This window comes from Rhopilema esculentum, unplaced genomic scaffold, assembly GCF_057945365.1.
Source record: "Rhopilema esculentum isolate cy_ngs unplaced genomic scaffold, ASM5794536v1 HiC_scaffold_24, whole genome shotgun sequence".
NCBI classification, from domain to species: domain Eukaryota; kingdom Metazoa; phylum Cnidaria; class Scyphozoa; order Rhizostomeae; family Rhizostomatidae; genus Rhopilema; species Rhopilema esculentum.
Window position 1 is genome coordinate 306,319 of NW_028300835.1, and position 28,000 is coordinate 334,318.

Genomic DNA, 28,000 nt, shown 5'->3' on the forward strand with positions numbered 1-28,000 from the left:
CAGAGGTTTTTCCTAGTGGCAAGAGTGTTGTTTAGGTATTTGATGGTAAAGTTGTAAATGTTTTTTGGTAACTTTTGCTGGACACTAGACCAAAGTTGATTAGTTCCCTTGGAAGCAAATTTTAAGATAATAATAATAATATTAACTTGTGAGGAGCCTCGAGCTGCAAACGAGGTTCTAGTAAAAAGGAGTCGAAGCCATGGCGGACACGGGAAAAAGAAGATATGACTTTGGCGGTGAAATTGTTCCTTATAAAAAGCCTAAAAATGAAGTTGTTCTTCGAAAGCCACACCCTAGAAGTGTTGTTCCATTGGTATGTTCATTCTAAAACTTAATTTTTAGGTTAACTTTTTAAATTGCTATAATATTGCTCACGCGGCAGAAACAAAAGCAAATGGCTAAAATAGGCCAGTCTAGAATTCCGAAACTCACATCAGTTAGCGGTAATCTAAAATTCTATGGTTTAGTGCAAGTTGGGAATAAAATATTGACTAAGAAATGAATTGATTATGCAAACCAAGTCTTTATTGTAATAATGATTCCGTTCCGATCTGCTACGCGAAGACTGGCATTTGAAAAGTTAAATGTTGCAGATTGTTTCCGATCTTGACAAACCAGCTTACCCAAATAGCTACCTGTATGCCACAGCTGACAAACATGTCAAAAAACTTAAATTATACAAGAATTTTTAAATAACGAAACCCAGATCATGGTTTTTTAAAAATGTATAGTTTGGCTATTTGGTTAAAGGAAGGATGAGGACTCTAAAAAACATCTTTTATTCAGCAACTGAGCTGTTAATTATCCATCAGTAATTGTATGGGTATTACCTGCATATGAGTTCAATTTTACTCTAAACAATTATTTTTTATCAAGTGTGATTAAAAAAACTACCCCTTTTGGCACTTTTGGAAAAATTAGAATCAATATTATTCAGTTATTTACTTCTCATTTATCAACAAATGGCAATCTTTCATACTGAGCAGACTGCCTCAAAATACTCTTTTCTTAGAGTATATACTAGACAGAGCCGATGCCAATGGGGGGCATTGGAGGAGGGCGCGTCGCCCCCATATAAGGCTGTTTGTTCGGAAAATCTGAATTCTTGTTGGAAAATTTTAGGATTCCCCACAATCACAAGTCACATCCCAACGACTGGCTGATGATATCCTTCTTAGCTTTCCAAATTTTATTATTGCCAATTTTATTTTTAATCGATTATTTTATGTTGCATTGACTGAAAATAGCCAAAGTTAATCCTTGCAGAATAATTTAGTGTTGTTTGCCTTGACTATTCACTTCACCAAGAAGGCAACTACACCTTGAAGAAATCTATCTGCATCTAAAATATAGCAAATTGGGTTAGGCTACTAGACCTATACCTAGCAAATAGGAAATGACAAATGAGACACATGCATAGTATTAAATTTGCAATTAAAGTAGATATGTCAACAGAAATATTATGATCTCTCTCTGCCCCCTTCAATATCACTGCTGGTGTCAGCTCCATACTAGAGCTTACAATTTGGAATAGGCTTGAAATATTTTTCAGCATCTTTGTTTGTCTATGTTTACTAATTCACATACATTGTTCCAAAACAAATATTATGACTGTTACACTTGCTGAGTGCATACTTGCTGAGTTGGAAAGTTAGGCAAAATGACAAATTCTCATGGTATTATATCACAAAATGAATATTTCCACATTTGCAAAACCAAGTTATCACCTGCTAAATTGAACATTTTCAAAGTGCAAAGTAAAGATCCATAATCACAACTTTGGCGAATAAACGTTATATCAGTTTTACAGTAAAACAAATAGTTACTGAGAAAAGACATTTTTTTCAAAACTACATGTCCATTGATGTTATCGAGAGGGAACACTGTCCAGTATCTGCAAAAATATTGAATAATAAGTTACTGCTCCAGTTTTTTAACTAAGTTTCAACTCTCATTTCTATCCTTGGAGTTTGTCACTAAAGATAATGTGGATAAAACTGGGTTTTTAACACGATCATATATCCTGATGGATGGTTTTTACTTTTGTCTGGCTAGATGCAAATGTGTAGGAAGGCTAGGGAGTTCAGGGCCTTTATAAAGAACATCACACTCTTCTTTAACATTTCTCTTTTTGATCCACCCTTGGATATAATTTTCCAGTCAACTTTTTGTAATAATCCTTTACCTCATACTCATGTTTCCAATCCATGCATTTGAACCACCAAGCAAATGAAATACCAAAGCATGCAAAGTGGGGTTTTCAAAGCTATTGCACAGGATTTCAGCATTAAGAATAATAGCATCCATTCACAAGAGGGAAGGCCAAAAGGCTAGGCCCTTGAATGGGAATATTATCAAACTTTGAAAAGTGGGCTTTAAACAAGATTTGTTTAGTGTTACAAAATTTTTGACAGCCAACAAACTATCTATGTGTACATTTGTTGTTTACACAAGAGCACATTACTTACTTCAAACAAAATATACAAGTAGATAAAAATATCTGCTTGTTCAGAAAACCATGTTTCTTCTTTTTATTCCAAGTAGACCCATGTTAAATTAGACAAATTTGCTTGTGTAAAATTTACAACAATGCAGCTCTTGCCTTATATGTAGATTGTGCGCTTGACAATTCTCTTGGTTTTGACTGCAATAAAATTTGAAAGCAGGTCTGCAAGGCTGTTGACATTTAGAGTAACATGTTTCAAGACATAGAACAAAAATCTCTCAACTTAGTAATGTTTTGGTATAGTCTAAAACTTTTAAAACCCTTGGTGGAAAATGTTTTGGGTACTTGAGGAAAGTTTGGGAGAAAACCTATCCAGTCTTGGATAACTATTTGACTATTTGGCCATGTGAGATCAATGCTCATGAAAGTCATTGTACAACCTGATGATTTCCTGCATTGGAAACAAATTCTTTTTAATGTGTCATTGCTGGCTAGAAATATGAAGACAATTGTAAGTTTATACTGTTAATGGCAGCCTTTTGTCATTTTAAATCCTAACTTAGTGGCTAATATTGAGAATTTTAATTTTTTAACATCTATCCATATCATTTGAGTTATTCACTATCTGTTTGATGGAAGCTCTTGATTTTTGAAAAATATGCTATAGTTGTGAAGTGATTTTTAAAGAAGGTCCATTTTTATGAACGTGACCCAGTTGATGGCTTTGAAGCCATGCCAACAGCTGTAGTACCATTCAGGGTTGCTAAGTGAAGTCCTTTTCAAAAAAAATTGAGACCAAACAATATCTGCTATTTTTAATGTATAAAGTAAGACTAAACACTACCCAATAGTTTTAGCAACCCACCTACTTTTAGAAAAATCATTTGAATAATACTTTGGCCAGAGAAGTTTCTTGCTGACTAAACCCTCTCTGCTAAAAACTCTCCCACAAGTCTACCAAGCTATCTTAGAGCTAATAACCATTCTCCTGTATTACTCTGAAGTGCCCCTTTCTTTTCTGCAAAGGAATTCAGTCTCTAAAACTGATCCAATTGAGAATCCTTCTTGGATGCTGGTTCCCTGAGCCCCTTGGCCTTTCAGCCCTGGCTTGATATTCCTGGCTCTATGCCCCTGGTTCCACAACCCTCCCTCCACACCCCTGGCTTGTTGTCCATATGATGGTGTGCAAAAGAAGTAGAAAAACAAAATTTAACCTAAAATGAGCCTTTTAACAGTATAATTCTGAAAACCAGCATCATTACCTTTGGTTGTCATTCAAAAATATAATACTTTTGTAGGATTATTACCATAAGCATACCTCTCACATTTAAATGCTTTGAATTAAGTGTGTTGATAAAAATTAATCCATCACAATTTTATTTAATTGTTGCCAAAAATTATGGACATCACAGTCTCCAATTACCCTCTGACAACCACTTATGACAGGAGCATACGTAAAGTTGCCTGAAGGTCCCCTATCCATATTCCTAAAGGCTTTATTGAGAAATTTATGTTTAGTTTGCAAAATTTCAAGAATTAGTTTTTCCTAAGGATTATGAATCATTAAGACATTAAATTGGGACAAAGAGATGTTGAAAAGAAAAAAAAAATCTAGAAATTTAACTTGAACCTTGTGGCACCTGGGGTTTCATTATTGTTTGGATTTTTATAGGTTAGGAAATAGGTTATGGTTAAAAACATCTGTGCCTTTAAAGGCCATTAGTTGTAAAATATTGAACCTTTAAATAATTAAACACCACAGAACATAAATTTCTGTAACAAGATCAGTTTACTTCATTCTTCAGAAAGAACTTTTCTTTAATTGGATCATAAGTCACTGAAGGCTATCATAAGTGTAATTTGAGCTTTTGGTGTAATATGGGGATCACCATAACAAAACTATTAGAAGACTCCTTGTGGATCCATATCCAAATCATATTAGATTTCAGTCGTTTATAAGATTCTGATGATGGACTGTTATTTCATACCATCATCAGAATGTACTTGGTGGGAAGACGAACGAATGAAAGTCTTCTAATGAGTTAGGCAAACCTCCGTCCTGGAGTCATAGAGCATGCGTAATGCTGCGTAATCAAACCCCATGCGCATGGGCTTTGTCTCCAAAACAGGGGGCTGCTTTATCAAATAAGAGACTTTTAAGTCAAGTCCTCGTGTTTCTTATTGGCCTATTTCGATCCACAACTGGGTGGATATGTTTGCTAGCTTGGGGGGTTCCATCTGATGTTTTAAATTCTGAAGAGTGTCAGACGAAAAGCTATATTTCAAAACATTTGATTTTTAAAGCCATTTTCGTTTAAAGACTTTTTTGATTAGTGAAGTGTTTCAGGGATGAGCAACTTACGGCCCCCGGGCCAGACCCGACCAGGCTATAGGCTTCTTGTGACCCTTAGGCCTAATGCAATGTTAAACGAGCTTTCGTGTTTGCCCTACCCATCCCGGCCTGCCCTGGATACATCACCAGAATACAAAATATCACACAGTCTCCTCCCCAGGTTAAATGGTTGGCCACCCTTGCCGTATTAAATGGTTGCCCACCTTAGGGTTTCTGTTTAAACGGAAGGCCAGTACGGAACGATACCTTACCGTATTTATTCGAATGTACGAGATCTAAGTTAAGAGGACAAGCGGGTAAATCGATCAGTCGCCTTTATCTTTTTCATTATTTTTTGTGGCTAAAGATAATTTTCTGTTGGGTCTAGAATTTAACAAACAAAAGTGGACAAATTATTTTTTAAGGAAAGTTCTTGGTAAACCTTTTCGAGGAAAGATTGCTACTGAAGGAGGATGTCAAAGGGTCTCAAAGATTTAAACTTTTTTGCGTGCTTTGTCACAATTTCAAATGCCTGTTAGCAGCTGTACTGACAATTTCAACTGAATATAGTAAAGATAATATTTTTCTTTATCTGATGCCCCGATCCATTAATGTAAATATTTAAGCAATTGTCTTCTTTGGTTCTGTTTGCCCAATCTCTGTCTTTGAAAACGATAACAAAATATGTTTAATTGATATGTAAATGAAACTCTAGTCTGTTTATGTACCGATCAACCCAAAACGGCTAATTTTGGTGCTCAAATAAATGTTTGTAGATCCAGCTTTGAGTTTACTTTTTATACAGAAAGGACGATCATGCAACATTTTACTCATAAGGTTGACAATATGAGAATTATTGTTTATGAAAACATGTTTTTAAAAACTCAACCGGAATGGTCAAACGTTTTCAGTAATACAGTTTGTGATACACACAGTTCGTTTAGACACTCTAGAGAATATGAACGCCAGGTTAACGGTTTTCAAACATAATCAAATACTGTTTCAAAGCGTCGATACCTGTTGCCAATTTTCGTTCCAAACATTATTTCGAACATTAATAAGAAAAATATTTCAAATGTTATCACTTAGCCTTATCAAACCCTGCATGATTTATCAGACAGTGTGTAAACTCAACTTTTTGAGGGAATGTGCGTCATGGAACGCTCGATGAAGTGTGATTATTTTTGGGCCTAGTTTTGGCCACGTGATTTCCTTTAACCAGCGAAAAGCTGTAGATTGCATCAAGGCGCTTTTCCATGACGCTAATGAACTGACTGAAGGAGGATAATTTATAAACCTTGTTTTTATGGAAACAGGTGAATAAGAATCTTACGAATAATATAAGAATAAGAACGTCAATTGAAGTACAAACAAGTTATTGTACTGTTCAAAATCCTTTTATAAGTATGGTGGTATCCATGGTCCTGCTCAGCTGTTTTTTATCATCAAAAGTGCCCTTTGCAATAGAAAATTTATCGTAGCCTCTGTAGCAACTTTAGCAAAGCAGTTATCGGTGTTTGAAACAAAGATAGATGGGTGGTGTCCACGGTTTGCTTTTAGTTGCACTGGTTTTGTGCTTCGTCACCCATAAATAGAACAAGCTAATACAAAGAAGCCGTGTTTTTTACAGAAGGGTAGACAGCCTCGGTTGAAATGTGTTACCATAGCTTCGGTTTCAATGAAACATGCCCGCTTCTTGTTTGCTTCAAAAGCGTTTATATAAGCACGTTTGTACTTGTTTGAGTTAACAATGATTATTTTAACCTCTTATTTGCCTAGGTTATCATTCTAAATACTGCGCAGTTTTAATTAAAATTTGTATAACGAAATATGACCGCTAGAAACATGACGAACAAACAGTTTTTTGTCAAGAGTGGCGAAGTAAAAAGGGCGGTAAGGCTACAGTTGATAATGGAAAGTGGAGAATACATCATAACTTTATAACAAAACACAGGCCTTGTTTACTGTGTTACTATGCAAAACATCCTTTATAGGAACTTCAACCATTTGCCACGGTACTCTGGTCACCAGAGCATTGCAAAGAGGCCTCTCCTTTTACATCTCTGCAACCTCATTATGACGCTTTAGCATTGCCATGGAAACCTCGTGTTACTTGAATTTGTAACTTAAAAAAACCATTTTATAGCTCCCTCTCTACCATGGCCTGCAGTAAGCTACGTCATATAATCACTTGTCTGATTACAGCACAGGGTATCAGAATTTACACGTTTTGCTAATATGTATTTGAATGCTTATGAATAATTGTACACATGATTACAAAATTGAATGCCTTCAAACATAAAATGTAATTACTATTGAAAGGTCTCTCAAAATTCGTTTGCTGTTTTTTGTTTTGCTTGAACAAAGGAAAGGTTTGTTGTTTTAGCCAGAGGACAGTTTTTCTTTCGATCAAGTCAGCTCTGCGAAGCAAAGTAGTTGAAAAGTTAAAGGATTCAGACTGATGCAGCTGGTTTTATTAGCAAATCCTTACTTGATTTATTTATAAGAGAGAAGAGTATAGATCATGTCACTGTTTGAGGAGGATATGAGCACAGGATAAGGTTTCTAAGAGTTTGGATTTACTAGGAAGATTATACTTCTCTATGGTCTGACCGTTTGCTGCTTTTGCTTTGTAAACAACAGTGAATTGCCACGTAAAGTATAAAGATTTGTGCAGTCTTGGAAGATACCGTCTGTCGAAGTTTTGTAGTTTTACAGCGAGAAACAGCAGCAGTCTTATAAACTGGAGGAGACATTGAAGCAAGGCTGTTTCAGTGGATTTCGCTTCATTACCAACAGGTTCTGTTTAATCAAAATAATTTCCTCAAATCAAATGAGCGACTCCGCAACGCAGCATTTTTCAACTGCCATTGCGACCGTTATTCAATTTGCGTTCGATCTCACCGGAGAATACCAAGCTGACGATAAAAATTCGTTTAAGGGATGCGATGAAAATGAGTGCGTTCTTGATAATGAACAATAAATAGCAAATTTCTATTCGGCGTCTTAATCCTGTTGACCAAACTAAGTATGGAAGTTGCTGAAATGTGTTTGCGCCGTCTAAATCCAAGAGATTTTCGAAAATGATACCGAGCTTGTAGTGAAAGACAAGATGAAAAAGATTGTAGTGCCGATGAACAGGAAAAGTCAGAGTGTACATTGATATCAGGAAGCAAAGATCGGAGGATAACTCTTTTACCGGCTAACTCTTTTACTCTATCAATCTTGACCGAAAGTATTTATGTTCTGCAGAGGCTAATTTGACTAAGGTGAAAGGGACAATAAACACCTATCAGATCTTATGGAAGATCAATCATAAGAATTTGCCAAAAATTTGAAGAAATATTTGAAACAGGAGTTTTGAAACAAAGTTTGCTTTGAACACGTGCGACTTGAGTCACGTTAAAAGACGAAGGCGAAACATACCCGGTTTCTGGTTTTGAAGTACATCCAGGCCCGACTGCAATGCTGAAATTAAGAATAGATTCATTGTACCCTTTCGGGAGCGTAATTCCTGACAAATGACATCATTCAGGGAGTCGCAAAATGTACCAATAGAGAACCTCATGCGCAAAAGTACAAAAATAAATCATAGCAGTTAATCAAGTCGAAAAAGCAGTTAATCAAGGACAGAGCTTGGTATTCGTTGATTTCAGGACAAGTTTCCGGACAAGTTTCAGGACAAGTTTCCGGACAAGTTTCCGGACAAGTTTCAGGAACGATTTGTGCTCTAGTTTTGGTCTTTAGAATTCATGCTCGAGTGAAGTACTCTATGGGTTGATAAACCGTTGGATTCAATATTGAATAGGGATAATTAAAAACACAAGAAGTACACTTGTGGCCTCAACCATCATAAAATTCCTACGAGTTTACAGTATTTTTATGACCCAGTTGGAGCCATTTTCGAATAAATTTTGAATAAAGGGGTTTTCTTGAGCCGTATCGACAAGTTAGGAGACTATTTCCTGTCAGCTGTTCTTCTTCGACGTGTGCATGTAAAGACGGAAGCCAACAAGCATTAAGGCGTTAATGAATTTTTTTATACTGGTATGGATTCATAAATACAAAAATCGAGGTTTCTATAAGAGAATAACGAGCAACTTGCAAAAAGAAAGACTTCACGTATTGTTTTATTGATAATGACTAAAGGCAAGAAATCGCGTACCAGCAAAATATATGAAAAGAAAGCTTCATGGCTCTATTGATTTGACACACGTACTAGCAGGTTTGAATAGATTTGTCAATACATCTTCACACTGCTTTCACCGAAATCAAATTGGCGTCGACCACAAATGGCATCGTACACCATTGAAATTATCGTATAGCTATTGCACTAGACTATAGTGCCAGTAAATAAGCTATAAACAAAGGTAACTAAACGGACGCAACAAGGCAGTCGTTAAAGGAAATTAGTGACTTGTTACATGATTAACAACATAAAGGGAAACCTGTTTTTTCGATTGAAGACTGCAGATACTCAAAATGGATTACTGAAGTGAAAGCATCGGTTGGTTTATAGCAGCTCAAAAGCCTGCATCATTGGAAGTAGAAAATCTAGGAATAATTGGCTTTCTGAATGTCTTCGATGTTTTCGCAGTAAAGCACAGTTGAAATTAGAAACACAGAGCCGCGTGGTGGTAGCTTCAAATTGTCATAATCTTCGGTTTCCAACTAACAGCGTCATAATGTTCCGAGAAATTCGGAGAAGAAGGAATACTTGACGATGGGCATAACCTGTGGCCGCATTACAAAAGTCAACGCAAGCGTGAGTAAACTGGTCTTAAACTTGAGCATTTCTTGAGTGATTTCTTAACATGTGATCGCGTAATATTCTGGAAAGGAGTTTCAAATCAAAACGCTATATGATGTAGTTATTTCACTTGTACACTGCACGAAAATAGATTTCAAACGGAGATCGGCCGGGAAAAACTTGTTTATTCTATATGTGCGGGTCAGTATGCCTCAAGTCTATTTTACAAGTCCTATTGTCTTTTCATAAGATACCTGCTTGACAAGTACTCTATGCCGTATTTGAATAACCGATTTGATTTCATACATATCTGCAATAAAAGATAGGCAATGCACTGGTGTTTTGTTTTCAATTGTTCGGCACTAATCTTGACACCAGATAAAGATATAGGGAGTGGGGTACAGCTACAGACATAGAACATAGTGCTATGCAAGAACCAGGGTGCTCTACTAAAAAAGTTCTGAGAAATCTATAGGGAGAAGCGGAAAAGGGTTATTTCCGCCATTAACAAGAAGTATTAGCCCTATGGCAGCTACATACCCCTGATTATGTTTTCACTTTGATCACTGAGGGTCATGGATCCATTTAAATAGTTGCTTGAACAGACTGAAGATATAATATACAATTTTGTATCGTAAACTAGCCTCGAGAGTTGAGAATGGTTTTGTCCAACTTCACCAATCAACTATTTTACTTGTCGGTTTCTTTAGTTTAACATGAAAGAAACTGAATTTATGCTAAAGGAGGCTTGTTAGGAAAGTGTATGACGGGTATCTGGAGGTTGCATTTACTACACTTTGTGTTGATCCCTGGCGGGAAGTTTGCCTTTTAAGTTGTTTAGAAAATGATTTTATAATTCCATATATAAAGTTCATTTGTTTAAGGAAACTGAAGCGATTTGCTGGCATTTCATAGCACAAGCTTCCTGTACTAAATATTTTAAGTCGAAGTTAACATAAAACGGTTTGTTTGAAACGTGACCCTGGTCTTACGCTGAAACAGGACCCTGAAAGCCTCCTCTCCCCGAGTCTTATGTCCAAAAAGGAACCCGCATTCAAATTTTAAGATGCCAGATGCCTTAAAGTTTAGCGAGCCATATTTCAAGATCAATCCAGAACGTAAGCTAATGTAAGGTCGTATAAATTTCCGCAAAAAGCTAACTGTTTAACGCAAGGATACATCGCACTAACTTCGATGAGAATAAGTAATCGTCTAATCACCACGATCATTTTTTTGACAATCACACCCAATCACACCCATTATCGACAAAACGTCCTCGCGAGTACCACTTCTTCCACAAGACTGTCACTGCATGCTAAATTCTCACAAGAGAATATTTTCCTAAATCCTACTACACGTTGATTACCCCCAATTAGAAATCGAGTGGAAAATCATAGACGGACAACATGATAGTCATTTAGATGCTCTGCTGTTTGGTGGAAAGATCACGCCAATGGTATACGCATGTTCTGATTGCTTGGCAAGGCAAACTAGCAAATGAGTAATTTTTTATTTAAGATATAGAGAAACGAAGGAAATACTAAAGGGAACACTACGAAAAAATACTTACGATTTCTTTTTGGTGCTTTCATTGACTGGCTTATATGAATCACAATGATTGTTCCCATCGACAAGCTGTTGTGAAGAAAAAATTTACCTAAGCTATTTTCCTGTTAGAGAAATGGTGAAAATATGATTGAATAATGTCAAAAGACCTATGTGTAATATTCAATTTATAAATAATCTAGATTAAATGGCTATGTATATTGGTGCTATCATAGTCAACGATGCCTCAATGAATATAAAATTTGAATTTAGCAAATTTGTTCATAGTCGGTTGACGTGTTTCTCATGTTAAGCTTAATTTCATTGATTTCCATCTTCCTTGTCGCTATCATCAACCTTTTAAACTTCAAGTAGTACTAGGTGAGGTGTTGGTCCCTTGAATTTCTACAAGAGAGAGGGGGACAGAAAACTTTATAACTGACAGAAAGGAAGACGGACATAGCAAAGTTTCATCTCTTTTCATTTTTCCCTCCTTACTCAAGGTTATGCATTTTGACTAGCTCCTGTTCTCTGCGTCTCTTGTTTTTTTCTTTTTTACGATGTATTTTCACACCCAACTAGCAAACAAAGCAATGAATGTACCCTTTTTACGTCAAAAAGAACTTTTTGCAGTCCTGCTCGAATTGGACACGCCCTTTCGTTATCATTGAATGAAGATCAGCCTCCTTCACTGAACCAAAGCCAAGACGCCCCAGCAGGAAGGAACCCTGATAGATTTTCATGACAAGACCTTTTATTTCATTTGAAAACCAGTGAAGACTAAATGCTGCACAAAAGTCTCTAAACGCAGCACCGTGTTGTCAAGGAAAGTCTCTAAATATGTTGTTTTCTGCTGGTTCTTTCCAGCTTTTTGGTTTTTTATTCGTTTTTATTTAAAGGATATAAAATAAACTGATTCTCAGACATTGTTAAAAAGCATGCTCTTTCCTGTGGTTTTCTTCTTAGCTGCAAATTCGAGTTTATATAGGCGACCTTGAAGAACTACTTTGTGGTGGACCAATTGTAGGAACGAACGATTATATGTCTTCTAGAAGCTGTTGGATATTTAAGTTGCTGGCGATTTTGTCTCAGTATATTTATTAATGTTGTTGAAAACAAGATAAGAGGTTGACCAAGAACAGCGATATTGCGAAATAGAAAATGATAAACTGTAAAGATTTATCGAAATTGTTGTCGTCCTTTCTCGAGGCAAACATTTTCGCTGGAAAAAACAATGCTCCAACCTGCTCACACTATAATAGAGAAACGATAAGGATTTCTAATATTTTCTGCACTTATTTGTTGCGCATCCTTTTGACAAATTTAAGTAACGTATGGTCTTTCTCAAAGAAGAAAAGATACAAAAAACTTATCTTAAGATTTATCCAAAAACAAAGCTATTTATGTTTTGATTTCAATCATCAAAATATCAACTTGGATTCATGGACAAGTCCTTCGTTTGCTTTTGCTAATGTGTTTGGGATCATTTGTTATGTGACCTATAAAATGGATGCTGCGAGGCACATATTCGGATCTCTTAAAGTACAATAATTCTCCCAGCCAATATTCTTTTAATATTCCGTTTGAATGGGCGCACCCGGCGTGCAAATAACGATATTTGTCTATATCACATAATTTTTCATACCGGCTTTAATAATATTGGTCAAACAGTGCGCCTGCTCTCTACTGCATTTATGTAGACTCGTCTACACTACCTGTTTCTGCTTCAATGTTCCCATGGATACATTTTTGTGATCAACATCTAAATCAACATTACCTGATAATTATAATGCTAAGGATATAAGTTCAGAATTTTGTAATTCAACCATGTTGCAATTCTGAACCCCCCCCCCCTTTGGTCTTCGAAGACTTTTTTGTAGAAAAAACCTGGCATAAAGTAGATTTTATATTTCTTCAATATTAAAAATTAAATATTTTTGGGGTTGCAACCACTCCCAACCTTACAGCTGAATCTATCCAATAATGTTCAAAGGCTTTGTACAGCCTCAGTTCCCTTATAAAACCTTCTCGTCGATTGAGTTAATCAAAATTATTGTAAAATAGCTAATACGATAATTTTAAGAAATTAAATAAATGATATTTTCTTATATGATTCTCTTCTAACATCTAACGTTTGAAACGGATACGCCAAAACCCTTACCATCGTTTCTAACCATCTTTTCGAAATGATGGTAGAATGAATTTTCTTAGACACGATCGCCACAGCAGCAGACAAGGCATTAGTTTTTAAATTCGACGTGTATTGGTCGCCTGAATTAACATCCTTCCTAATATCTTTCTTAATTAACATCCCTTAGTGACTGACCTTCTGATTTCCTTCTTTGTGTGGTATATTTTTATTCTTCGCATCAAGGTTTCCGCTGAAAACGGGACATCGCACGGTTGTTTCCAAAAAGCTTTTCCTTTTCGGTGAATTGTTTGCAATCGTTTCCCCTATACTTACTTAGTCAAATCTTAGTCAGGATTTGAATCTGGTTTCCTTTTATCAACATTTAATGGGTTTTGGAAAAGATTTGATGGTTTAAAACTGAAATCACTGTCAATTAACTCCATTTGAAGAAGTTCCGTTTGAATATCTAGCTAGAGCATGGCCTTTTCTCGCTCCCGACACTGTCAAATATCATCAGTATTCGCATCATTAACTTTCCTATATCGAGGAAAGCCTTGCATTTTTAACGTACTAATGTTTTATCATACTTTTCTGAATTGTCCAACTGGTTAGAAAACCTGACTTCAATACTGCAGGTTGCTGATTCAAATTGAGGCACGACCCTTGTTCGGACGATCGCCTCGTGTCCTGCCAACGCAAACACTGAGAGGCCAGAAGCTAATGAGCAGATCAATCTCTCTTCATCTTGGCGTTAGCCAGAACAAGTGTCCTCCTTAATAGGGACTTCTCCTGCACCTCAGTCCTTTATTTTTTGGTTTATCAACAATATCTTACCAACAAAGGGAGAAATAGTAATATTTCTAGCGCTGTCCAAAATACGATTGCTGCATACCAAGTTTCTTTTTTACGTAGATGATTTCAGAATTTTGCTATCATTTGCGCTCTAGAGCTAACATAAATACATTTCATATTTTTTCACATGTTTAACGATAGAGCTCTGATTTCTGATCGAGCGCCACACTTAATCCTTTCAGAAAACATAGTTTCATTTTGCACTTTGATGACCTCACAAGTTCTATATTTGTTTTCACAGGGTCCACAAAGATCGTCTGCTTTGGAGTCACCAATCATGCTCCTGACTGGACACGGCGTAAGTAACTTCTTTACAGCTAATTGGTCACTGCTACCAAAAATCGTCAATGAAAAGTGGCTTTAATTTTACTGGCAGTTGACTGCACCGAATTCCAGATACACTTAACTATGACTGACGTACTCCAGAGACTTTCCATCGCTTGGCCTTGATTTGCCTTCCATTAGGATTTTTTAACCTTTCCACTGGAACTGTTAATGTGCATAGCTGTGCTAGTCATCCTATAGTGCCCTATCATCATGGGTCTATTTTCACCTCTTGGACAATTTTATCAACACACAAAGTGTTGGTCTAGGCTCATTGCAGCCCTGTTAGTCCTACTTTCTCATTAAAAAAATACATCTGAAAAGTCTTCATTTTACTAAAATACCCTATTTTTCTTAATAACTGAAGCTGTAATCATGTTCTTATCGGAATTCAGAATATATCTGCAATCGTCATTTTTAATTTATTAATGAGTTCGTGGAAACTCTGTCTTGATATGAGAATCTTAAAAAATCGAAAGAGTATATTTTAACTTCTGTTAGTTGCAAATCAAAATACGATATTTTTTAGACAATTTTTAATAGGCCAAATACTATTTTCGTACTGCAGATATCTAAATTTCGCGCAAAAAGGGAACATAACTGATTTTACTAATTTATTATGTTTGAAATTTTAAAATTCTCTGTTTAAATTGGCAGGGAGAGGTATTTTCCGCAAAATTCCATCCATCAGGAGACACGGTTGCATCTGGCGGGTTTGACAGGCTGATTTGTGAGTAATTCTGAATTTTTCATTTGCGCCATACATTAAAATGCGAGGATGGCTCAGTTGTTAGAGGCGCTGACTACAGACCCAAGGGTCCGTGGTTCGAGTCCCTTGCATGACCAAACTTTCACCCAGAGTCGCCTTTATGTAATTCCAGGCATAGGAATCATGCGGTGCGGTCACGTCGAGAGGAAAGACCAGGACACTGCTCGATAAGCATAGCTTCTCAGTGTCCTAAAAACTACCTTCGGATGCTAGGTAGAAACAAATACATGTACAAATACAAAGTTATTGGTCGAAATAATGCTAGAAGGCACCCTGATGATCAACGTTGTAAGAACTGCCGCGCTGAACTATCGATACAAATTGTCGGGGCTGTATGCATCGGATGTAATCCTGGTCTGGCTACTTATAAAAACCAGAATTATAAAGAAACTAATAAAAACAATGATTTGAACTCGCTAGTAACTTTTTCCTCTCGTAAAACAACGAAATCAAAATGAGTCGATACACGCACGTTTGTTGCCTGAGCAGAACTTTTTTTGAATAGAAGTTTGTTTGATTATGGCGACTGCAAAAAGCGGGTTGCGGTGATAGAAAGAATAATTGCTTGCATTGCTAGTTTTATTGTCAAACACCAGATCGTTGTTTGCCGAGTTTGTGGCGAATATTCTCAAATTGACTCAAGTCAAGAGGCGATATTACTACCGGTGTAAATCTTATACAAATACTCTCGTCTTTGAAATTGCACGACCAGCGTTATAATTAGATGGTTTATCGAAATCCCAGCGCTAAAAGCATGACACTGATAACGAATCTTCAAAAATCGTGTTTTCTTATGTGTTTTTTAAAACGTGCTTCATTTCAACATCTCGTAACCGATGAATATTCTCTAAAAGTTTTCCCGTTATATCAAGAAAAGAGTGCTTTCTGTAGATCTTTTGATTAACTGCGATACTCTGAGCGATAAGAAATATCCTCAATAAATAACTGACGGTCTTCATTATTAAAAAGACCAGTTGATATCAGTCAATACTCGTGGTATCACAATTCTGCGATTCTCTCCACTCTGGTTTTCTTCAACATAAAAAATGTTCCAGCACAAAGCGAGCCTTAAAATGGATCACATGTTTCCATGTCCATTTTACGTTTGGTTTTTATTTACACTTACCTCAATGCTAGAGCGAAATACAACTCGAAAAAAAGAATTTGAAGTTTATTTCTATACTTTCAATACAGTTTTGAAAGTTACTGTAATGAAAATCTTTTTGTCGCTTCCTTTGTCCCGTACAGTTCACCTTTTGCCTCTGTTACATTGCGTCATTGAAAACTCAATTATCACACTGAAATCACCTTTAGTTTATGTTTATTTGGAAAATGTTTTCATTTTCCAACTTGTTATGTTTTTTTCATTAATGTGCCCCTATACGTTGCTCCCTTAACCCTGCTATCACTCTAGCCTTTTGCATCCAGCTTCTTAATTCCCCGCTAATGTCACATCAAGTAATACTTTTTTGAAGCCATTAAGCGGTGATTGGTCTGTGCATGTTGCTGGCATTATATTATTATGTGGCTGTATCTTTGCTTTTTTGTCCATTTAAATGACTGCAAAAACTTAAAGGCAAATTGTGTCAAGTGATGTCTGTCACGAAACGATTGTTCCACGAGAACAAAAGAACCAAGTGAACCAGCTCAGTTTGATTTTCCTTCGCAATGATTAGCTATCGTTTAGAGAAAGATAAAAGAATTTTGCTATCTATTCTTTTTTCCTAGATCTATGGAACGTATATGGGGAATGCGAGAATTTCGCTGTGTTAAAAGGACACACAGGTGCTATAATGGAGCTGCATTATTTCAACGACGGAGGGTAGGCAATTGCATTTTGTGGATAAAGCCGAGCTTAGTTAAATCAAATAACATGAAAATTTCCTTCATGGGGACAGTTTAAGTAAAAAAACCCTCTACAAGTAAATTATTTGCATAATAAATACGCTGTGTTACAGGGTTATTTAATACTTTGCAGCTCATGGTAAGAAAGATGTAACCTATATTGTATTAAGTTTTGCCAATGTTATCTCTGACTTCGCATCGTGTCATGTGGACATCTTTTTAATGTGAAACATGCTTCAATGTCGCTTCTTTGAAATATGCATTTCTAGGCAAATCTCTGCTTACGACTCTTATGATCAGAAAAGGCTTGTCCAGTTTCTGTAAACAGATGAATGTCGAGTTGAAGGGGCTAGCAATGTTTATGGGAATCTTTAGGCCATAATTCGACATAGAGTTGACATTAATTTTTCTCTCTTTCAGCACACTAGTTTCCTGTTCTACCGATAAAACTATAGCATGTTGGGATTACGAGACTGGAATGAGAATAAAAAGGCTTAAGGGCCATTCTGCCTTTGTAAACAGTTGCTGTCCGGCAAGACGGGGGCCTGAGTTGATAGTGAGTGGCTCAGATGATGGCACTGTAAAGGCAAGTACACTTGGGCCTATTACAGTCAGTATTTCTTCAGCTCGCTCGTTGTGCTGACAATCTGTAGCAACGAGTTGCTCGCCATTGTTTAAATATAAACCCTCCATATAAAGGATACTGTTAACCATCGAAGGTTTGTTATCTTGCTCCCTTGCAAAAAGTTTCTGTTTCTGGGGTGTCGTTACACAAAAATAAGATTTAACACTTTTTAGTAAACGATCATAGAAACAGTGTCTGCCAATTGAAACCAAATAGGAACGCCATAACTGTCGACCAAGGGAGCACATGACGATTCGATGACCCATGGTGCCATATCAGTGTCGCCTAAATAACACAAAAGTGAGCATGCTCAATATTCTCAACATGAGCAAACCATTAAAGATAATGAAAATTTGCTTTTCCACAATGAGTTACACGACGGATAAAGCATTTTCATCTTCCTTTATCTATAAACAAATCTTTGTTGTAATAAAACGTATAAATGGTAATCTTTTATTTACATTTCTTTTCATCATTCTTAGGCTTATTTGCTTGTGGCTTACATTTTCGTTGGCCGCAGTATCAGTTGCTAAATCTTTTATTTTGTTGATAATGTTCGAGTCGCATCTCCATACCGGAACATGTTTACTAACATCTACATGCAGCTAGGTGTGTACCAGCATATTACAAACTTATTGCCAGTGGTGGAAATACAAGCCAGCATGCGAACACCGCTCGCAGGAATTTTTTAAGCATCACTGCAGGAAACTGTGATCAGCAAGATTTATACATGGATAGGTTTTAGCTTCAGTTGTAAACTAACGTACTTCAGAGAGCTTCTGCTAGTGTTACTTATTGGTTTCCGAAGACAAAATTTTTGTCATGAGAAAGAATGATTATAAATGCGTCTCTGAGATACAATCCCCCCTCCTCATCAGCCTCATCGACCTTCGCACTATGTACAGGAAGTTCCAACGTTCATGGTGCCTTTTGTGATCATGTCATAGAAACAAAATGAAAAGCTAGGAAAGACAGCCTGTTAATGCATCAACCTGTAGACTGTAGAGGGTTCCGCCAGCTTAAGGACCTTGATTATCATCCGCGTGTTAAACAAACGCCTATTTCTGTGTCTGGAAGTCATCACATTGAACCGAGTAGTAAGTGACCAACGCCGGTAAAATTTTCCACCCAAAGTCGTTCAACGATTACTATAAAAATGGTCACACTCTCTGCAATCAGCGCCTGATCCCCCTCCTTTTCCACTTCCCTCCCTTCCCTTTGGTCCGTTATTTGCTACACCTCAACACCTAAACAAACTTTACAATCACATTAGAATTACTTCACACACAAACTTCTATTATTTTCCCATTTAAAGATCCACAAACCTTGGGAACTCGATGATTATTTTAATTTACTAACTAAACGCTCTGGGTTCACACATACGCATGAATTGACATCATATGTAAAAAATTTTGCCAAGTCTTGCTTTTCCCACATCTTTCGTTGAACATCACCTGCTCTTTTTCCAATCTGCTCAATGATTCATTGCAACTGCAAATAATTTCATTAACAGCTATTCTTTGCAGCATGACTTATATGTTGTTTGTTTTTGAAAAAGCATTTTTCGTCTTATGATTCAGGTTTATTTGCATTTCAACTCTAATTTTTCTTCACTGACCAGGCGCATAAACTTCCATGTGCTTTTCTGCCAGTAAACTAATTCTATCTTGGCAGATAATTCTAGGCGACCTTGACCATCAGAAATTATTGCCAATAATCTTTATAGGGAACTTCTACAATCACTGCCAAACATTAATCCTAGTTTGCTACAAAATAACTCATCATGTTACTATAAAACATATCTTTCCATGTCATTTGTGCCTAGTTAAAACTACCAAAGTTGTTTTCGGAAAAAGGAGAGCGGAAGTTGGAAAGAGAAGAAACAGCTTAAGGATTTTTCAAGGACTTTTTATGGACGTTGTAGATGTTAAAAGTGGATGAACCATTTGAAAATTTTGACAAATTTACTTTATGCTCTTTCCAGAGACCCCGGATGTCTCGATAAACTGTCCGTAAATATGGAGGATCACACACCAAAGATCCTTTAAAATGACAAAATTCCGAAATGTAAACCAACAATATATATTTATAAACGATTTAAGAAAATTAGAATAATTCCAAATCTCTCTTTCGTCCAATAGTCAACTTTTCCCCACCGATAAAAATAAAGACAACCGACACAAAGCTAGGGGGAAAGTTTCAACAATGGTTGGGGCTTAGTCGAATAGATTTTCAAGCTTTCGTGAACTCCAAAGAGAATGGAACAAGCAAACCCATCGCTAGTCTAAACCTGTAAATCTTCTGAACTCGTGTTGTTCATATCCCGGTCCTACCAGATATGTGCTGATTGAAGGTTACTCGAAGCAATAACCTGCAGCCCAAATAACAGTTCTCGTGAAAGCGCTCGTGCATCCAACTGACTACGATAGACAGCACAGCTGACTACGATAAAATGTACAGTGTCTACATTAAAAACCAGTGATTTTTCTCCATTTTTATTATGTCTTTTTGTATTGATGATACCAATGAAACAATCTGTTGCAAGCTCTGTGCATCCAATTGGCATGACTAAAAGTGGTGTCTCAGTCATGATTGTTAATCGACTCAAGTCTTCATTTTAATATTAAAAGATGAATTTATTATTACTTCCACGGAGTTGTGTTTCCATCCTTATCTCATTGCTCTTTTCTTATCTAGTTGTGGGACCGGAGGAAGAAAGGAGCTCTACAAACTTTTCAAAACACATATCAGGTACGTTACAATTGATGCTTTGACCGTAGAGTTTACCTCGTGATGTTGTATCTTCTCTGAGCTAAACACGTGATTTCCAGAAACCGATAGCACAAGAAAGGCTTCTTCACTCCTACTTTTTGTTTCGCTGTTAAACTTGTTTCTAAGAAACATTCACATATCTGTACACTGGTTTTTTATTCACAGTTTATCGAGTAAAATGTCGTGAGAGTTTTTCAAAAATCGTTATATATTCATTTAATCAAAAATCTGAAGATGTTCTACTTGTTACAATTTTCTTCCATCCTTGTTTGCTTTCACCTCGTGTGTTCTGCCTTTGAATCTGTTCATTTTTCGTTAAGGTGACGTCAGTCTGTTTTAACGATACAAGTGACCAGGTGTTCTCCGGTGGAATCGACAATATAATCAAGGTGTGTTAAAGGAAGTATTGATCTGTTTCTGTCTCCCTCTGTTTTCTTAATTCCAAGAGAAGAAGAGAGTATAAATCTACGGTAGCATGTAGACTGTCTTGTAGACTGGAGAATTGATGGGATCTGTGTGTAATTAAGTTTGAGCCATGTTGCTCAAGTACAGTACGATACAATAAGAGAAGGGTTTGCATTGACAAAACCGCACTGGAGAGATAACTACTCTCATTAAGAGGATCTTTTTAAATCTAAATACCATTGCCTCATGATGGGTTTTCCTCTGAAACGGTTAACGATGACACAATAATGACAATAATGATAACGATGACAAAATTCCCCAAAGCACTTGTGTATTCGTATCCTGACTTTCCCTGATTATAATCGATATGTGATTCCAAATGTAGATTTGACTTTTAAAAAACCAGCGGCCAGCTAGCACTCTTCAAATGTTCAAATGTAGAAATTTGTTCATTTATTGATGCGTAATGGGCCAGTTTGCCAGCCTTCCTTAAGTGGTTTGTTACACCACGCCAAAAACCTTTACCCCAAAAGACATTGCGTTCCTTAAACTGTTGACAAGCTTTTACAAAATGCTTTTGCTGTATTTGTACACAGCTCGGTATTGCCCGCCCTCTTATAAACAGACACTAAAAACTGGAAAATGGAGCTTGTAATTGCACACTTTTTTATACACTATGTGTACTGCTATCAAACTTCATTTGAAACTTGAGTCAAACAATTTAATAAGATTCCATATTTTCGCTTAGATGCTATTTACACATGATATTAAATACGCCGGCTAACCTGTTTCAATATATCTTATTGCCTTTTTGTGCGATATGCCCAGACTAGTTAAGTCCGGCTACTTTTATTGGGCCGTGTATATTACAGTATTTTTATGGTAATATCATTCTGCAACTTCAGTTTACGAATGAAATTGAATTGAATCAGTCACACCTCTCTAATAATCTTTCTCTGCGAAATATTATTGGCCTCAAACTGTGATTGCAAATTGCTGTTATGGCGTTTGGAACCGCAACAAGTTACATCTAGACATGTCTCTCACTGTGCTCAGCACTTTACTTTGCTTTTCGATTAACAATAAACTAAAAAAGAAAAGCCATTTTGTTTCCAAAAGTAACATTGCGCCAAATGATTCACCCAGTGCCCGCCATTTATGCAATATACACAGTTTTCTAACTTGGTGTATTATTGCTATATACACAGTGACCGCCATAGAAATTCATCCTAATTAAATTTCTTCGTTCCTTTCTAGGTTTGGGATCTTCGTAAAAATGACGTTCTTTACAAAATGCGTGGACATACCGACACGGTTACCGGTTTCAGGCTCAGTCCGGACGGATCCTTTTTACTTTCAAATGCAATGGACAATACGGGTATTCTATATTTCGCTGGTTATTCTGTAAACAGTCGACTCCTTTTATGTTCCTCCGCTTAAAGTGACAGTACCGTTTACAGTCACATAAAATTTAGGCCCAAATACGGAAAATACTTAAGTGAAACTCCGCTTACAGTCACACTTTGCTTACTGTCAGAGCTTTTGAAGCAACATTCGATGTGACTATAACCAGAGTCTACTGTATGCTGTATTTTCAAAGCAAATACGCCTCGCAAAAGGGTTAATAGCTGAAATGAACTCTAGGTTTATGAAGGTTCCTAAACCAAAAATAGTTCTCCCTTGTGCTGTTGCAATTGCGATTGTTGGAGCAGCTGCTAAGTTGTATTCAAATAGCGCCGTTTTGTTGCCGAATAAACTCGCCGTTAAAACGCACTTTTTAGAAAAAGCCGACTGGTCAAACGCTGTTACTATGCCATCATTTCATTCAAGTTAAAAAATTGCTTGATCCCATTCTGGTAGAGTAAATAAAAGTAAATGGAATTTCGTAGCCTTGGCAGCCGTCATCACTTAAGCTTGCTCATGTGCAAAAGAGTTTGATATGTCTAGAAATTCGACCTGAAAATTATTGAATCAGCAACAGTAATAAGTCGTTTGGTACTTGATTCCATTGTTGTGAAATCAAGGGCTAAGGGTGATCCATCGGAAAATTCATATTACAGCAGCCTGGATCGTTTGCTCCAAAGAAATCAACGTGAAACGAATTTATTGATGGGCTGATTATCAACAAATGTAGACAAAATGTCAGAGGAATAGAGTATCTATCCATAAATAAACTGGATCTTTGCGACTTCAGACTCACCTGACGATAGAAAATATTTCGAAAAGAAATATTTCTTTCGAAAAGTAGGCATAACTGTTGTTAACATTTAATAACCATCTCTATACCACTGAAATGTGTCAAGGTGATCTTTTTGACCATTACAGAGACTAGAAAGTAGTGACAGGACATTTTGACATAACTACATTTTTATCAAACCAGCCAGGCTAGTATATGATCAGGTTTCGTCTTCGCCGATCCGCCTGAACCATTGTTATGAAATCTTTCCTGTTTCGCTTTAAACATCATAGCCCTTTTTTCTGTCTAGTGCGAATCTGGGACATTAGGCCGTATGCTCCGACAGAGAGATGCGTAAAAGTATTCACCGGGGTGCAGCACAATTTTGAAAAAGTGAGTTTTTATTGAATTTTAAACCGTTAATCAAATGTCATAGAGACAATAAAGTAGGCACTGTACGTTATTGTCTTTTATAATTGCATTCAGACATTATCATGTAATTTTGGCATTTGTGCAACAATCGAATAGCTTGTGCTAAAGAGGTATTTGCTTATGACCACTTTTGCGAAGAGAAATTTGAGTATTAGTTAACTTTTGTTTTTATTTCTAGCACCTTTTTATTTCAAAATACGCTTTTTATCGAAGCCGCCCTTATAATTCTTTTCTTAGTCAAATGTTTTTCTTAGTCAACCTTTCAAACTTGTCCAATGTTTTCCATTTTCCCCTATATTTCCTCCTTCATTTTCGTCTGCTTTCTTATGATTCTCCTATGTATTTCTCTGTTGCCCTGTGATTCCATTAAGTCATATTTTCCATAAACTCTTTTTTGTTCCCATCCTTTTCATTTTCTTTCTCTTTTCTTCTTATCTTAAAGCAAATTTCTTAGCCATACATTTTTTGGCAAAAATTAAGTTGCTTCCAGGCCCTCGCTGTAATGATCTCCTTACCTTTGGAACATGAAACTGTAAAATTATGATTGGCATTCTCCCACAAAAAAGGCCATGCATATATTAGTCGAAAAAGGATTTATCATAACTGGGAGTCACTTGGTACAAACGAAGATTAAATCGGCCTAGAAAATCTTATCTGAAACAAGCAAATAAAAAGCTTATCCAGAAATTTGTCCTGTGCAGCTGTTTAATAAGGTTTATTTCTGCTTTTTTGAGAGTTGAAGCTTTCAGATTTGCTAATATCAGTGTTATCTGCGTTTCCACCTGTCTCTTGTTGACAGATGATACAGTCGAAATACTTCACAACAAAGCTTTATGTAAGCAACGTCCATATTTGAGTCAAACACAGTGCAGGACAAGACATTTTACAATAAAACCGAACTTATCTATTAATCCTATTTAGAGTATAAATGCATCTGCATTGAATCACGGGCAAAGTAACTTTTGTTTTGGATTCAACCAATTATATAATATGATTAAGGCAGCACGACCTTGTGTTGAAAAAAATTGACTAGACATAATTTTTCGAGTCAGGTTGCCATCATGGTGTTTTTATTGTTGTTTCAAATAAGTATGTTTGAAAGATTTTCCATCCTATTGATGTTGAAATAGATTGACTCGCACATTTAATTTAGTTATTTTCAATAAATAAATAATCTGGAATGCAATTCTGGGTGAGCAGTGCGTTCAGTGAATCTTTATGGTATTAATTATGTTGTGGTTCCTGTCAGGGTGTGACCCGACCACTCCTCTGCTTCTCATCTTCGTCTGTTACTCGTTCTCCAACTGTGTAAATCGAGTAAATAGGCCGAGGGACATAGATGTTCCACTGCCTGAGAGACGATCATCATTTGACCTCTTAGAACCTCTCATCTTATTTATATGAAATACCACCAACAAACAACTTGCTGCAGCTCTGTAGAGTCAAACATTAGCTTTATCACTGGTAGCATTTGTTGCATATCTCCAAAATGAAAGGATTAGAAACCTGTCAATGGAGGTTTCGATTGGTTTCCTTGTAATTGGTTGGTTCAAACAAACTTTTTGGTTTGTGACTGCTACTAATCATCGGCCATATTTAACACCTCTCAGTCCGTGTGACGTCACTAACATATGTTTCCCAAGCTTTCTATGACCAGCTGGTGAAAACTTAGACATTAAAAACATTGTTTACACAGTAACTTTAACATATCTTGTAAAGTTATAGGTATGATAGATGATTGTGATAATGGAGGGACTTGAGAATAACGCTCGTGAGCGATAAGAACATATTATAATAAAACACGTGAATATTGGATTATCAAAATCCATTAATTGCACCTTTGGGCAAAATATTTTGTCGAGAATTATTTTCGTTTCTGAAAAGCATGATAAGAACTTTTCGTTTATTTGCTCAAAGTGCATTTTCTTTTTTTCTCACAGAATTTGCTGAAATGTTGTTGGTCACCAGACGGGCGGTTCATTGCTGCTGGGTCTGCAGACAGGTAATCCTTCAACGCAATGACATTTAAGATGTCACTGTTATTGCTGTTGTTCCTGGTTTCTGGATCTTTAATAACAAACTAGCCAGACATTGCTTAATGATCGGAAAAATTTTGAAATTTGTAGTTGCAGTTTAGAACCGCCCTGTTGTACATGCCAAAGCGTATACAGCTTCGCATATACGGCATCGAGCACTTAATAAAATACCTGTAAACTGTAATATTCATAAGCCAATAGACTTTCATTTTAATTACACTAACATTTCTAAGTTGCTGTTTATCAGTCTCTGCTCAAGCTCGCTGCTAAATCACGGCGTCATTTTTTCATAGATTTGTTTACGTGTGGGACACAGTTACAAGAAGAATACTTTACAAATTGCCCGGTCATGATGGCTCAGTGAACGATGTCGATTTTCACCCATTAGAGCCCATTCGTAAGTGTCTCTTCATTTTTAAGTAAGCCTTTTTTGACCTTCTGTCTTGGAAGCCTGAACTTTTCTTGTAACATGCCCTTCATTACCCCCCAAAACGATCTGCCTCGGTTTGGCGATCACTCTTTTGCAAACACCAGGATGCCGCAAAGTGAACACCAGGACAAAGTATTATCATTGCTTTTTATATCGTGAGTTATTTGCATAGAATGGTCGACGATTGGGTTGAAACGATAAACCAATAAAATGTGCCTTTCTTCATCAACCGCGACATTCTCCCTCAACCGCGACGTTCTTTCTCAAACGCTTCCTCAGACTTTTTAAAAGAGTGTTATGTTTCTGCCTCTCTTGCCGACGTGGACATTCACTTGGTTCTTTAACGTAGTTATTCTTACCTTCATTTAACAACGAGTTCTTTTGAAACAAAATACGAATCATCAGGAATACCGAAAGGGACCTATCTACGACGAAGAATGAAGATAATCTGCTATCCTGAAGCAGGCCCGTCGAGAGGTGGGCTAGGGTAGATCGCCCTAGGCCCCGAGCTTAGAGGGGTCCCGAAAAAGTTATGATAAAATTGCTCACAATACAAGAAACAATTTAACCTAGTTATTCTTACCTTCATTTAACAACGAGTTCTTTTGAAACAAAATACGAATCATCAGGAATACCGAAAGGGACCTTTCTACGTCGAAGAATGAAGATAATCTGCTATCCTGAAGCAGGCCCGTCGAGAGGTGGGCTAGGGTAGATCGCCCTAGGCCCCGAGCTTAGAGGGGTCCCGAAAAAGTTATGATAGAAGTGCTAACAATACAAGAAACAACAACAATCCAAATTTTAATGATGTCATCACGAGTCCCATCTTTCTTTCTGTCCCAGGCCCCAGAAAAGCTTTCGACGGACCTGACCTGTAGAGAAAACTCTCTTCACTAGACAAGCCTAGAATAGTTATCATCAGAAAATCAACAGGTCACTCGCAGACGCTTATCCACAGATGAAAACTTGCACTAAATAGCCAATTTTCCCTATTAAAATTCGTCTCTATTTCAAAATAAATGAATGTTTCAGGTCAAATGACCTTCTTGGTGTCCAAATTTTATTTGATTTTTTAAAAAAGTCTAAATTAAACATGAATGTGACCAGCAGTCGTGTTTGGAAAAACTGCACTTTTATAAAGAAGTTAGTTTTGGAGCTGTGACAGACAGAAGCAACTCACTATTTTTTGAAATTTTACGAAGCTGCTGTTTTTACCTTAATCGGGATTACGTCAAGTTACTTCACTCAAACAACTAAAAAACAGTTTGTTGCGAGCAGAATTGGGGCGCAGTGCAAAAATAGAACTCAAGGGCAGCTCCTTTTGTAAAGCATACTGTGTAAAGCTGTTTCGTCCAGACCTTCGGATAACAGTGGGTCTCCATCGAAACAAAAAATTCTGACCTGTGTAGACGAGTTGGCAGTGTAAACTGATTGGTCAAAAACTAGGCCTGCACCTGGAAGAGGTCACTGATTGGTCAAAAACTAGGCCTGCACCTGGAAGAGATCTTGGGTTCCCCTTGGGTTACCCTTTGGATACTAAGCGCCGTTAAAACTCTGTTGATGCATTTTATGTTTCTGCTTATCCGTACTATTTTAAAATTTTCGTTTATATATGGCATTATTTATCAGTGCAGGTCTATCAATACGATACTAGACTGTGGAAAGGCGTTTCATTTAAATCTGTCCGTGTTTTTGAAGAAAAATTCAAATGATATTCATTACACTGTGATTTGATTTTCGACTTAAACAAGAAGACTGACACTAATTAAATTTTTCTTTCGTAGTTCTTTCGTGTGGAAGCGACAAGAAGTTGTACCTCGGAGAGCTGCAGGCCTAGGATAAATAGGCTGACTAAACGGGCATAAAAGATCTTGTTTATTGAAACAGACACAGGGCCAATTTAAGAGCAGAAGGTTTTACAAAGCCGATTGGACTGTCTTCTGGCCGTACCTAGGAACTGCCTTGAAGGTACAAAGTCGGACAGAGACAAAAAGCGCTCTGATGCCTTAAACCAACTTCATACGTCATGTTTATAAAAAGACTCCTTAATTGCAGAATCAGCAGTTTTGTGTAGCAATTTCTAGTTGTTTTTTTTATTTTGAACTTCAAATGAAAAATTATAAAACAACC

General features: G+C 36.8%; 2 protein-coding genes across 3 annotated transcripts in view; one reads left to right on the plus strand and one right to left on the minus strand.

Annotated features, from left to right (window-relative positions):
* Nucleotides 1-28,000, minus strand: part of LOC148957470 (uS5 assembly chaperone PDCD2L-like) — a 49,735-nt gene that overhangs the window by 16,309 nt on the left and 5,426 nt on the right. Inside the window, exon 5 of the mRNA XM_089115297.1 lies at nucleotides 11,099-11,163. Coding sequence (XP_088971423.1) covers nucleotides 11,099-11,163 — 65 coding nt within the window. The remainder of the gene's footprint in view (nucleotides 1-11,098; nucleotides 11,164-28,000) is intronic.
* Nucleotides 158-27,998, plus strand: LOC135690125 (U5 small nuclear ribonucleoprotein 40 kDa protein). Of its 2 annotated transcripts, none has more exons than XM_065207598.2 (12): nucleotides 158-313; nucleotides 14,298-14,354; nucleotides 15,038-15,110; nucleotides 16,878-16,971; nucleotides 17,415-17,580; nucleotides 20,317-20,370; nucleotides 20,712-20,780; nucleotides 22,054-22,174; nucleotides 23,283-23,365; nucleotides 25,345-25,406; nucleotides 25,734-25,837; nucleotides 27,655-27,998. In XM_065207598.2, exons 1-12 carry the CDS (start codon nucleotides 200-202, stop codon nucleotides 27,705-27,707), a joined length of 1,050 nt encoding a protein of 349 aa, XP_065063670.1. In that variant the 5' UTR covers nucleotides 158-199; the 3' UTR covers nucleotides 27,708-27,998. The 2 variants fall into 2 exon arrangements, with proteins under 2 accessions (XP_065063670.1, XP_065063671.1); XM_065207599.2 differs by lacking the exon at nucleotides 158-313 and adding an exon at nucleotides 5,973-9,543.

Excerpts from the sequence above, each read along its gene's own strand:
- LOC135690125 (XM_065207598.2), top strand. The coding sequence starts at position 200 with ATGGCGGACACGGGAAAAAGAAGATATGACTTTGGCGGTGAAATTGTT. Across the intron at positions 15,111-16,877 it reads CGGGTTTGACAGGCTGATTT|ATCTATGGAACGTATATGGG; the intron begins GTGAGTAATTCT and ends CTTTTTTCCTAG. Across the intron at positions 20,371-20,711 it reads CTTTTCAAAACACATATCAG|GTGACGTCAGTCTGTTTTAA; the intron begins GTACGTTACAAT and ends TTTTTCGTTAAG.